General features: G+C 36.5%; 1 protein-coding gene across 1 annotated transcript in view; it reads right to left on the bottom strand.

The window, feature by feature from the left end:
• The window catches only part of PKD2L2 (polycystin 2 like 2, transient receptor potential cation channel), a 38,841-nt gene that overhangs the window by 2,541 nt on the left and 24,725 nt on the right, over window positions 1-11,575 (bottom strand). Inside the window, exons 10-13 of the mRNA XM_030869537.2 lie at window positions 11,110-11,211; window positions 9,582-9,646; window positions 8,933-8,987; window positions 1,640-1,752 (exon numbers count right to left, since the gene is read on the bottom strand). Coding sequence (XP_030725397.1) covers window positions 1,640-1,752; window positions 8,933-8,987; window positions 9,582-9,646; window positions 11,110-11,211 — 335 coding nt within the window. The remainder of the gene's footprint in view (window positions 1-1,639; window positions 1,753-8,932; window positions 8,988-9,581; window positions 9,647-11,109; window positions 11,212-11,575) is intronic.

The following is an 11,575-nucleotide window of genomic DNA, read 5'->3' as shown; positions in this document are numbered from 1 at the left end:
TGTTGATTCTCTTTGGAAATCTAGGGAGAAGATGCAGAGAGAATAGTCAGCATTTCTTGTTGCAGTGAATTATCTTATTAAGAAAACTTGACATGCAGTCTCTAAGAGAAGAGCTTGGCTTAAGGAAGGTGGGTATATTTAACAATTCCTTTATTTGAGTTTTACAGTCCAGGGACTGTTGAGCACAATGTGGAAGTCTATGGTCAAATGATGTTACTTGGGCTAAGAGAACGTATAACATATGGCTCTTCTAGGAGGGCTTATGTAACCTATATTAGAAGAGTTTCCTTCCAATTTCCAAAATGCCAGCCATCCATACAGGGCTTTTGCAACACCCTCATTTACACTTTTCAAACATAACTTCTTATAACCTTGATACTCCTACCTGGCTCTTTTATTTTATGTTTTAAAGGATAGTTTACTTTTAAAGTAGTCGAGGAAGCACTTTTGGGAAACTTCAAATGTGTTACTTTAGAAACTGTCTAGATGAAGTTCTAGTTTGAAGATATTAGTGAAATTTCTGTAGGTGGTTGGGAAGTTTGTTCTTCTACACTTTGCCTTTTTCCAGGAGACTTCCAACTGGGAAGAGTGGAGGTGAGATTATTTTACTTGGGGTCTTATATAATGGTTTTCTAGAATCCTAAGCATTTATTAATTTACCTTTGGCTAGAGAAATTAGAACATGGCACATGATGAGAATACCAACAGTTCTAATACTCTGTGTAGCATTGAGAAAACTATCTTTACTGACTTATCGAACTATTAATTAGAGACCTGCCCTAAGAACTAAAAGCAATATTATTTTATACTTTCCGTTCACATTCCTAGATTTTAATAATAAATCTCATTATAAAAGTCTTCATGTGTACCTGTGTGTGTATACTGTGGAGGCGTGTTGTAATACACATGGATTATATACTGGGTCCCATTCCTAGAAATCATTTGATGATTATCATTGACCCTGATGATAGTTTGATGGTAGCTAGTTTTGTGCTTTTAAAATGTACCCCAAATGGGGACAAATTTAGGAAATAATTCAGTACAGGAATAAATCGTTAGAAATGTTCCATGATTGTATCACAGATTCTCACCTCCACTTGCCTCAGTATTGTAGAGCTGAAACCTTTCTCATCACTCGGTTTAGTTTTAAACTGACGTAGTGTAATTCTTTCTCCAGCTCCACAGCATATAAAAAGAGGCTAGAGGATAATTTAGAAGGAAGTAGAGAATGAGTCAGTAACATTTTTGTACATAAAGAGACAGCAGGTTATTAACACCTATTGTGAAATACTTTGAGTGGGAAGATAGTATTTTAAGCTCCCAAAATATGCCTAGTATGGCCAGTTATGGATCTAATATTCTAAAGCTGTGTGGAGCACAGTATCTGCTATGCGTGTCAAGTATAAATGGCAGTCTATTATTTAGAGATGTAAGGACAAAAGCAGTTGGTCTTGCTCTCACCTTGCATTTAAACAAATGGAGTTTTGTGCTTTCTGTGTCATTTTAAAGTTGGGTAAAAAATTGGGGGAAAAAAGTGGCATCTTAACAGAATGAGATTCTGGGTTCAGGAAAATTGTGGAATGTCCCCAGTCCCCATATCACGATATCCCATAGCACCTTGGTTAGAACAAATGCTTACTCTCGAAATTCTTGTTGAGTGACAGGCTGGTAGTCATCTTGAATTTCTGTAGAATAATACTTTTTCTCAAGCCTCTCTTTCCATTTTTTCATCTGCTCTGCACTTTGAATCTCCTGTAAAGTTAGAGGAAAAAGCATAAGCTGCAATCTTTAAATTTTTCTCTGTTGCAGGCCCATGGCACACAAGCATCACAGGGTTGAGAATCTTAAACTTTACTCTCCAGGGCTGTGATTTTGAGCCCCACTGGCTTTTTGCCCTGCCTGATTTTTGGGTCTATGCATTAGCAGAGTCACCTCAGAGAACTTGGTGTTAAAACTGTTTAGCAGAGTTAGGGGATTTTTAAATTATGAATATCTTCTTATTCCCTTTTCACTGCCTCTTCCCCTCTGCATCTCCAGCTGATATTCTCCATTCTTCACTTGGCCAAAGCTGGGATGTTCTTTTCTGTACCTCTGTTCTATAATGAAGCAAGTGTACATCAAAGTACATTTGTGGGTATTATTTGCCCTCCCAGCTGCTTCTCAGCCAGACTCCTAACAATTCCCAATCTCCTCTTCATAATTACTGCATCAATCTGTGTACTCCAATCTGTCCACATACCCCAGAATAAGCTCCTCATACCAGAAGATTCTTGCTGTATCCTTCTCTGATCCTAAAGAGCCCTTTCTGTGCTTTGTGCTCACTACCCACCCATTTTCCTTTTAGTGTCCAAATACCTTTTTCCCAACTTTAGAAAAAATGCTCTGTTATGTTATGGAAAATAGAAACAGCCCTAGAAAAAGAGGGAAAGAAGAGACAGTGCACCCAGATACGACGCAAAGACTTTTCAGTAAATCGGTATGCTATTGCCCTGCTCCAACAGTAATGTTAAGTAGCAAAGTGGATCCCTGTATAAGGGTTCTGATTACCTTCCTCAGAGAGGATGGTGATGCCCAAGTTCATACATTGTTTACCTGATAAATGGATGCTGTTCTGGCCAGAGGAGCTGTGCTATATATCAGAAAGTGTTTGTCTTTAAACCAACATATCCGAAGTAGGAAAGGGTGGTTTTCAATCTTTCTAGTTTTATTTCAGCCACATTACAGCACCTATGTTTTGACATATTTACCAGTACTTATAATGTGATGTTAAAAAAGTGGTGGGCCCCACAAATACTTCTAAATGACCAGGTCTATTAAAATGTGGATGCATTAGTAATATGCATTGAATAGACTGCCTGGTAAACGATGCATCCTTCAAAAAACCCATCTCAACCATCGCTTTTTCTATGAAGCCTTCCTTGACATTCACAGGAAAGTAATACCTTTCCTCATAGAGCAGCAACTATGTGGGGGCATTTGCTCAAGCTCCTAGGTTCTAGTCAACCCACCTCTTCCCTGCAGGTGGTAGCTGCTGCTTATAATTGTTTCTGGATTAATTCAGTGTTCTGCAATGTTTCTTACAGACCTCTCATGCCTCAGAAATGAATTCTGTGAAGTAAACCCCCTCTTTTTGAGCTACCTCGTGTGTTTCTGTTTTTCTGACTGGCCCCTAACTGATGACTGGTTGGTAGCAGAGAAGGTCCAAAGAAACAGACCCTTATAGACAGCATGCCTCCACCAAGGGACACAACAATTGACTTAAAGTTTGAGACCACCGCCTGGCTATTTGGGATTCCTCAGGCTACCGAACCAGCAGGCTAAGAAGTGATTGAGGTGACTGATCCCAATTACCAAGGGGAAATTGGTGCTGCTACAAAATGGGTTCAGAGAGGGCTCTGTTTGGAACGCAGGGAATTCTCTGAGGGGTGCCTCTTAATACTTCCATGTCTAAAACTCTGTAGTTTAAACATTAAATTCTTAAGGAATTGTGATTCGAGTAGAAAAGGTCTTAACGTCACCCAGAGATGGATACAATTACTCTTGGGACTTTACTTCTCCACTTTTGGGGAGAGAATAAGAGGGCCTCCATTTTCATAGAGGATAGTTCTGTCTTATTAGATGGAAGCTAGAAATAGTTATTGTCATTTTATGGAAGTACAGATGTGTACTAAATAGCCAAAGCGGGTGAATTCAGCTGACTGTTTAGCTAATATCTCTCAACTCAAAATTTGCCCTCCTAAACTCTTATGCTGTTTTATGCTCTTTATGCTGGATCTCAGGCTTTGCAAACCTCATTCCCTAGACTGTCTTGCTACCAGATTTGTTGGGTTCTGCCTCACTGGACGATGGAGGGGAGAAGGTTCTTCTTGTTTTCTTTCTATCAGCATTGCTGATAGAATGGTAGTTGGCTCCAGGCTGCAGTTGTCCAGCTTCTTTTGGCATACCCAGCACCAGCTTCATCATACTCCCTCAGAAGTATCAGGAGCAGCAGGGGTGGGATGAGGGTGACCTCAGAGGTCTGAGCAGCAGCTTCAGGCCCCTTAGGTGTCTTAGGTTCCAATAAACCCACCTTTTGTAACCTTAGCCATGGGAGTGGTAGCATCCTCCTACAGTTATTACTTATGAGTTGCTTCAGTGTTTTTACTTTTTCTATTTTCCAATATCTGTGTAACCATTTTCCTGACTAGGTCCTCATACATGTAATAAGTATGTCATTTGGTCAGATGTATGTTTGCCTTTAAGGAATGTTTTAAATTTTTCCATATCTTGGTTTTAAACATTTAAAAATTAGTCCCTGGGCATTTTCCATTTTGTTGCTATTGTAGTTTCTTCTATTATAATTTTTAATGAGCTGGTTGATGTTTGCATATATGACATGACTATGTAAATTATTTTTTCCTACTACTTAATCTCTTTTTGTCATAATTTTTCAGTTCATTGTATACCTGAGAAAGAGAATCATATCTCAAACAGAGGTAGTTTTTACCTCTTCCTTTTCTACTTTTGTACTTCTCATGTATTTCTCTTGCTTAATTCTTTTTTTTTTTTTTTTTTTTTTTGCGGTACATGGGCCTCTCACTGTTGTGGCCTCTCCCGTTGCGGAGCACAGGCTCGGGACGCGCAGGCTCTGCAGCCATGGCTCACGGGCCTAGCCGCTCCGCGGCATGTGGGATCTTCCCGGACCGGGGCACGAACCTGTGTCCCCTGCATCAGCAGGTGGACTCTCAACCACTGCACCACCAGGGAAGGCCTCTTGCTTAATTCTTTTGTCTGATCTCTCCAATACATCCTTGTCTTGTCCTTGACATGTCCAATGTTTCCCTATTAGATCAGGTGCTAGCTTTGGGGTGAGATAAATTTGTTTTTATCATGTCAAGGAGGAGTCCATTGATTCCTGTTTTGTTTTCCCCCTCAAAGTTGGATGTTGAATCTTATCAAATACCCAGCATCTATGGAAAATAATAGTTTTCCCTTTTTTGATCTATAAATAGAACGGATTATGGTAATTAGTTGATTATACAGTTTTGAATCATCTTCTCATTCTTTGAATAAGCCCTATCTGAATCATGGTATTGTGTTCTGTTGGATTCTGTTTGCTAATATTTAGGATTTTTGCTTCAAGATTTATAAGTGATATTTTGTTTTTTAAAATTAATTAATTAAATTTTGGCTGCATTGGGTCTTCATTGCTGCGCGTGGGTTTTCTCGAGTTGCAGTGAGCGGGGACTGCTCTTTGTTGTGGTGCGCGGGCTTCTCATTGCGGTGGCTTCTCTTGTTGTGGAGCACATGCTCCAGGCACGCTGGCTTCAGTAGTTGTGGCACACAGGCTTCATTGCTCCACAGCATGTGGGATCTTCCCGGACCAGGGATTGAACCCGTGTCCCTTCCATTGGCAGGTGGATTCTTAACCACTGCGCCACCAGGAAAGTCCCTATAAGTGATATTTTCTTTTTCTGTTTTTTTTTTTATTTTTATTGAGGAGGATACAATCTTTACTAGGTTTTAGAATCACTATATAGTGATTCTAAAATTATTTTATAAAAATAATTTGGAAATTTTCAATTTTCTCTTTGCTCTGGAACAGCTCAAATAGCTTGAAATTATTTATTCTTTAAAAATCTGGTAAAATTTCCATATGAAACCATCTGGGCCTGATTTATTTCAGAGGTAGCTCTTTAATGGCTTCATTTCTTCTACAGAATGGATTTGTTTAAGCTTTTAAAAATCTCTTTTGGGCTCAGTTTTGATAAATTTTATTTTCAGTTTATTGAGGTTTTCTTTTTGGCCCAATATATCTATTTTCATGAAGGGGTTTTGAAAAACAGGTGTATCTTCTGGGAGTACAGAGTTTAATACATAATTGTAAGATCACTTCATTCATTATATATATATTTTTAATCCTTTCATTTTTCTTGATCTGTTCTTTAGTGTATTCTTGTATGTTTTTCCTTTTATAAGTCTAGTAGTCTTTACTTTATGGACGTTTATGCCATATTATTTGTTGCATAGATAATCATAACTATTAAAATTGATCTTAGCCTTATAAAGTGCCCTTCATCTCATTTAGAACTTCTTTCTAGAATTCTACCTTGACTTATATTGTGTCCTCTGATAACTTTTCCTTGCCTTTTATACCTTGGCTCATGCTTTTATACTTTTCTAAATCACTTTGTTTTAGGTATATATTTTAGGCTATATCGTAGAATTGGGTGTTACTCTGTGATTCAATCTGAAAATATTTTCTTTTTCTTTTTAAGTAAATTAAGCTTATTTGTCTTTACTGATATGTCAGATATATCTGGTCACAGTTATATTGTTTTAAGGTGTATTTACAGTCTTCTACCATGTGGCATATTATCAGTTTTCTTTTTTGATTTGGTACTGCTTCCCTTTAAGAATGTATGTATTTTTGTTTTAGTGGTCTGTTTTTATTCACGTATCTTTTTATACATCCTCCATCATCTCTTTCTCGTTTTGGTTCCCTCAACAAGAACCAAACAAGTTCAACAAAAAAATTAGGTTATAATTTCTTCCTCCTCATTTCTTTTCCCTCTACTACCCAAGTATATTTAATCATATTACTGTATTTTGTTGTATCTGAGAGACGGAGTCTATCGTAAGACCATTACACCATTATTTTATGTACCACTTAGGAAAAAAAATGCCACCAGTTAAAATATGGCACATTGTCAAATATAAGGCACATCTTGATTTCAGAGATATTAAAATGTGGAAAAATGTGTTTTAAAATTAATAAAACAATATCTTTTAAATTTACTACTGTGCTCTTAAATATGCTAAAGTTTCTTCTTTTGGGCTATTAACTCTAAATGATAATTCTTCAACTTTTTAGCTATTACATATGAAATAATCAGTCAGCTTTTTTTACTTTATACCTTCTCTCTTCCTTCTTTTTTCTCAAATTTCTCAGTCATCTCTTGTTTGGCTGAAGATGATCCTCACATGGAATCCTCAGGAATACAGTGGGATTCCCCAAGTTCTTACATGTTCAAAACTGTTAGAGCCTTTATACTTGAAACACAGCTTTGCTGCATATAAAAAAGCCTTGGCTTACATTTTCTTTCCTTGCTATATTGTAGGTGTTGTTCTGTTGATTTATGGTGTTGAATGGTGTTATGCTAACCTAATTCTCTTTTCCTTGTAAGTAAATCCAAATTTTGCTTGGATAAGTCTCATGTTCATTTTAGGTAATTTTTCCCAGGTACATAGTATGTCTTTCAATATACATTGTCTTTTATTTCAGAAATGGTTTATTGAATTATAGTTTTGTTTTTTAAAAGAATCTCAAACTTACAGAAAAGTTATAAGAACAATACAAATAGTTTTTATCCTCTGAAGTATTTGAAGTTGCCAACATGAATGCCTTATTGTCCCTGAATACTTCAGTGTGTATTTCCTGCATACAAGGACATTCTCCTTTATATAAGCACAGTATAATCATCAGAATCAGAAAATTAATATTGATAGATTATTACCATCTAAATCCTCAGTTCCCTATTCAAATTTACCAGTGTCCCAATGATGCCCTTTATTGTAAAAAGATCCAGTCCATGATTATGCATTGTATTTACCCATCTTTTAATCTCAGTCTGGTGTAGTTCCTCAGCTTTACCTTGACTTTCATGACCTTGAAACTTCTGAAGTCTATAGGCCAGTATTTCATAGAATGTCCCTCAGTTTCTTATTGTGTGATGGTTCGTTGCGTTATGCATCTTCGGCAGAAATTTTACAGAAGGGATCCTGTGTTCTCTTAGTGTCTTGTCAGGTGGCATATAATTTCAGCTTGTTCCAGTACTGATTAAGGTTCTGTTTTCTAGACTTTTTCACCGTAATGTTATTCTTTTTCTTTTTGTAATTAGTAAGTATTTTGTGGAGAGGTATGGAAATGTTCTATTCTTCCTCAGACTTTCATTCATGTATATGTTTAGATCAGTGTGGACTCATGGAATCCTATTTTATTCCGTGGGTTTAAATTAATATTCATTAAGTGCTTAAATAAGTGCTTAAAATCCCACACTTGGCCAGCGGGATCCCCACTCAAGCTGACTTTTGTGTCCTTTTAACAGATCTCCATCATTCTATATGGAGTACAGTATGAAGCACCTATACTTTCCAGTCCTGGAATTAACTGTATTTCCAAGGAGCCCGGGTTCCTTTTAGAGGAGAATGGTATTTGGAAACCAAGATCTGGACGCTCGTTGTGTCATTGCTACTAGGATGTCACTCTAGCTTTCTCAGTGGACAGAGTTAGAAGATACATTCGCGCGTGCACACACACACACACAGTTGCAATTCTAATCCAACACCACAAGGTTCATTTTAACCTTCAGCCTTTCCATTTTTGCAATTCCATTGTCTGATAATGAGAAACCTCACTCCATTATACATACTTGTTTGCTTATTCCAATCTCTTGACCCTGCTGTCCTCTTTCTCAATATATTGGGGGGTGGGAGGCATCCAGAAGTAGAGCAATGTTCTATTTTTTCACTTGGGTGGTAGTGGTATGTGGAGGTTTGCTTCATAATTATTTATTAAACATATATGTTTAGTCATTTGAATATATGTTACAGTTTTGAAATATAAGAAAAATCATTTAAGTGATTCAGCACATTAATGATTACAAGAGAACAATTATATAATCATCTCAATAGAGTATACTCACTAAACCCTGTGTGCTAATCCCACAGTGAAGGTACAGCTGTAGGACAAGGGTATCTGGCTAAGAGCACCAATAAGAGAGACAGAGCATCTGGAATCCAAACAATTTGTCCTAAATAAGAAAGGATCTAGATTCTGGGAGAAATTTGGAGGTGGCAACTACTGCTCTGAAAAAAGCAAATCATTCAGTTCTTAAATCAGAACTTTTTCTAATAAAGCTATCACTTCTTTACGAGAAAATTAAAATCTTACTTTTTCATCAAAGCCTTCTCTTCTGGCTTGTTCAGCCAAATCTCTGCTTTTCCTACTGAGAATATAAAATAAAAATCAGAGGTATATGACAGTAAAAAGGAAAATGACAGTATAAAATATAACCAGATCTGTATTAAGGATCTGAATTAATTTCTGTTCTTTCTAATAACACTAATTATTTGGAAAATGTGGTCATTAATAAGTTCTCTATATCATATCTCTAGCTATAAAAACATGTTTCTATTATGTCCCACTGCCAGATTTTGACACTAAAATTATGCAATAAATGTAAATACATTCTTAAATATTTTGTTTAAAAATTGTTTTACTTTGATAGCTAAAAGTATGCACTTAATGTAGACTAAAATCATTTCCTACTTTTTTAGAGGGACTTTACTATCCTGTGCAGCTTTATGTTAAACCTTTTTCTGAGTGGCATGGCATGCCTTATATTAATTTTAAATTAGCTTAGAGTTTCATGACACTCTCAGAAATTATGAGGTGCTACTGGATGTTTTGACAGTTTATTTAGAATCAGCACATTGAATGGTGGTTGTTTTGCAATCAAAACCTTACTCTCACTGTAAGTTTCTAATATAATACAGAGCTTTAAAATGGTAAGTTAAAAATTGAAGAAAATTCATCTTACCTTTTCTTGTCTTCATCTGTTTCAGGTTTCTTTAGTTTGAGTTTTTCGAGAGCATTGTGGTAACTCTGAGCATAATTTAAAAGTTTAAAAGTTCATAAAAATAATATTCTGTCTTGTCAATTTTTGATCAAGGTAAAGGAAATAGGGAGTGCTTGACTTTAGGGACTGCTGCCCTAAAGAAATGTAGAGGCAAATACTATGATTATTTTTTTTCACCTTGTCACTACTTATGGTTTCTGCCTGCTGGTGAAAAAGCTGGAAGGCATCACACTTGAACTTGGAAAAAAAAATCTTTAAAAAATATTATTAACATTTATTGCATTAATGATATTAACACTTTAATGCACATAACCAACATCATAATCAAGAGATAAAAGATGAAAAAACCCACAGTTAAGTTCATTGGGGGACATATTAGTAGTTTACAGAGAAGTTCTTGAACAGAATTCTTAAGCCCCACTAACCCCACAGCTTATAGGACCTTTTCTGTGTGAAATGCTATGGTTAGAGCTGTGGGTATGCAGAGATGGGCAAGATGGTACACACATGACTCTGCTACAGTTCACAGTGAGGTCGGTATTGAGAGGACAAGGAAGATTGCTCTGACAGGGAGAACAGAATGTCAGCGAAGAGAGCAGAGGGAATTCCTGGGGAGTCAGGGAATGACATGAGCAGAGGCCCAGAGGAGACAATGAGAGCAAGCATGGTAAACAGCACTGTGCTCAAAACAGCTGGGGCATACAGTGCTGTGAATGGAGGCATAGAAGGTAAAAATTGTATAGTTAGTTCAATGATAGTGAATAAAGATAGGTTGAGACTGTGAGACTAGAAAAGGCCCTTGAATGTTTGAATAAAGAATTTGGACTTATTTTGACAAGCCCAGGGAAACTTTGAAGAATTTTGAGCAGAGAAGTGATATGATCAAAACTGGGCTGGCACAGGAAGGAGGCTATAACAGTTAAGAAGATGTTACCATACAGAAGTCTGGGTGAAAAGTACTGAGTACCTAATGTAGTGGTGGCAGTTAGAATTCAAAGTGTCTTTGAGTTCCACAAATGTGAGCAAAAACTACAGAGGTGAACTTTACACACAAGCCTTGGCAACAGACCATTATAAGGGACAAAGAAAAAGTTCAAGGGTTCTGAGCCAGGGGTGACTGAGGAGAGTGTTGCCACTACAGAAAGTGAGGAAGGTAAGGCAAAAGGAGTTCTGAGTTCAGATTGTTCATAGGAATTTACCAGCATCTAAATTGAAAACTTTGGGAGGGAAGAGAGTAAGTGCTTTGCATTTAGTGCTCAGTAGCTTTTTGATACATTGAACTCTGAAATAATTTTGGTCACATTTTTGAAGCCAGAGAACATTTCTCCTGGTACTGAAATAATACAAATATAAGTAACCGTGGACCAAAACAAAAAACCCCAAATGTCCTCCCTGCACTACCACTTGGGGTTTAGGTGTTATTCAAACTACAAGAGTATAAACTGAACAAGATTGATCTTAGAATTCTGATTAGAAGAATTTGACATACCTTTTTAATCATTTTACCAAGTTCAAAATCTGGCCTTCTGCCTATTGAATAGTCAGCTTTCACTTCAGAATAGGTATCATTAATTATTGCCAAGAACATGTTCTGGGGAGAAATATTCAAATGAAGTATTTCAATAAAAATTTAGTTTAAATGTTGTTAATGACTTTGACAAGTGCTGGGATTTGTAAAATTAGATTTAAATTTTAAAAGTAACTCGTGCTCAATAAGAGATACGACTATGCAGACTATATATAATATAGTAGAATGGGAAATGTGTAGTGTGTGGGTATGGGCAAGTATGTTTATGGTAAATGGGAAAAGCAGAATGTAAAATAGTGCATATACATTGGTTAATTATATATATATATAAATGTATTAATGTTACATATCAGAAGAAAACTTAGAATAATATGTGTTCATAAGGGTATTTCTTTTTTTTCTTTAAAATTCTATAGAGCTGTTTAAA

This window comes from Globicephala melas, chromosome 3, assembly GCF_963455315.2.
Source record: "Globicephala melas chromosome 3, mGloMel1.2, whole genome shotgun sequence".
Classification (NCBI taxonomy): domain Eukaryota; kingdom Metazoa; phylum Chordata; class Mammalia; order Artiodactyla; family Delphinidae; genus Globicephala; species Globicephala melas.
Note: the sequence above shows the minus strand (reverse complement) of the source record. Positions and strands in the feature narration are given on the sequence as shown.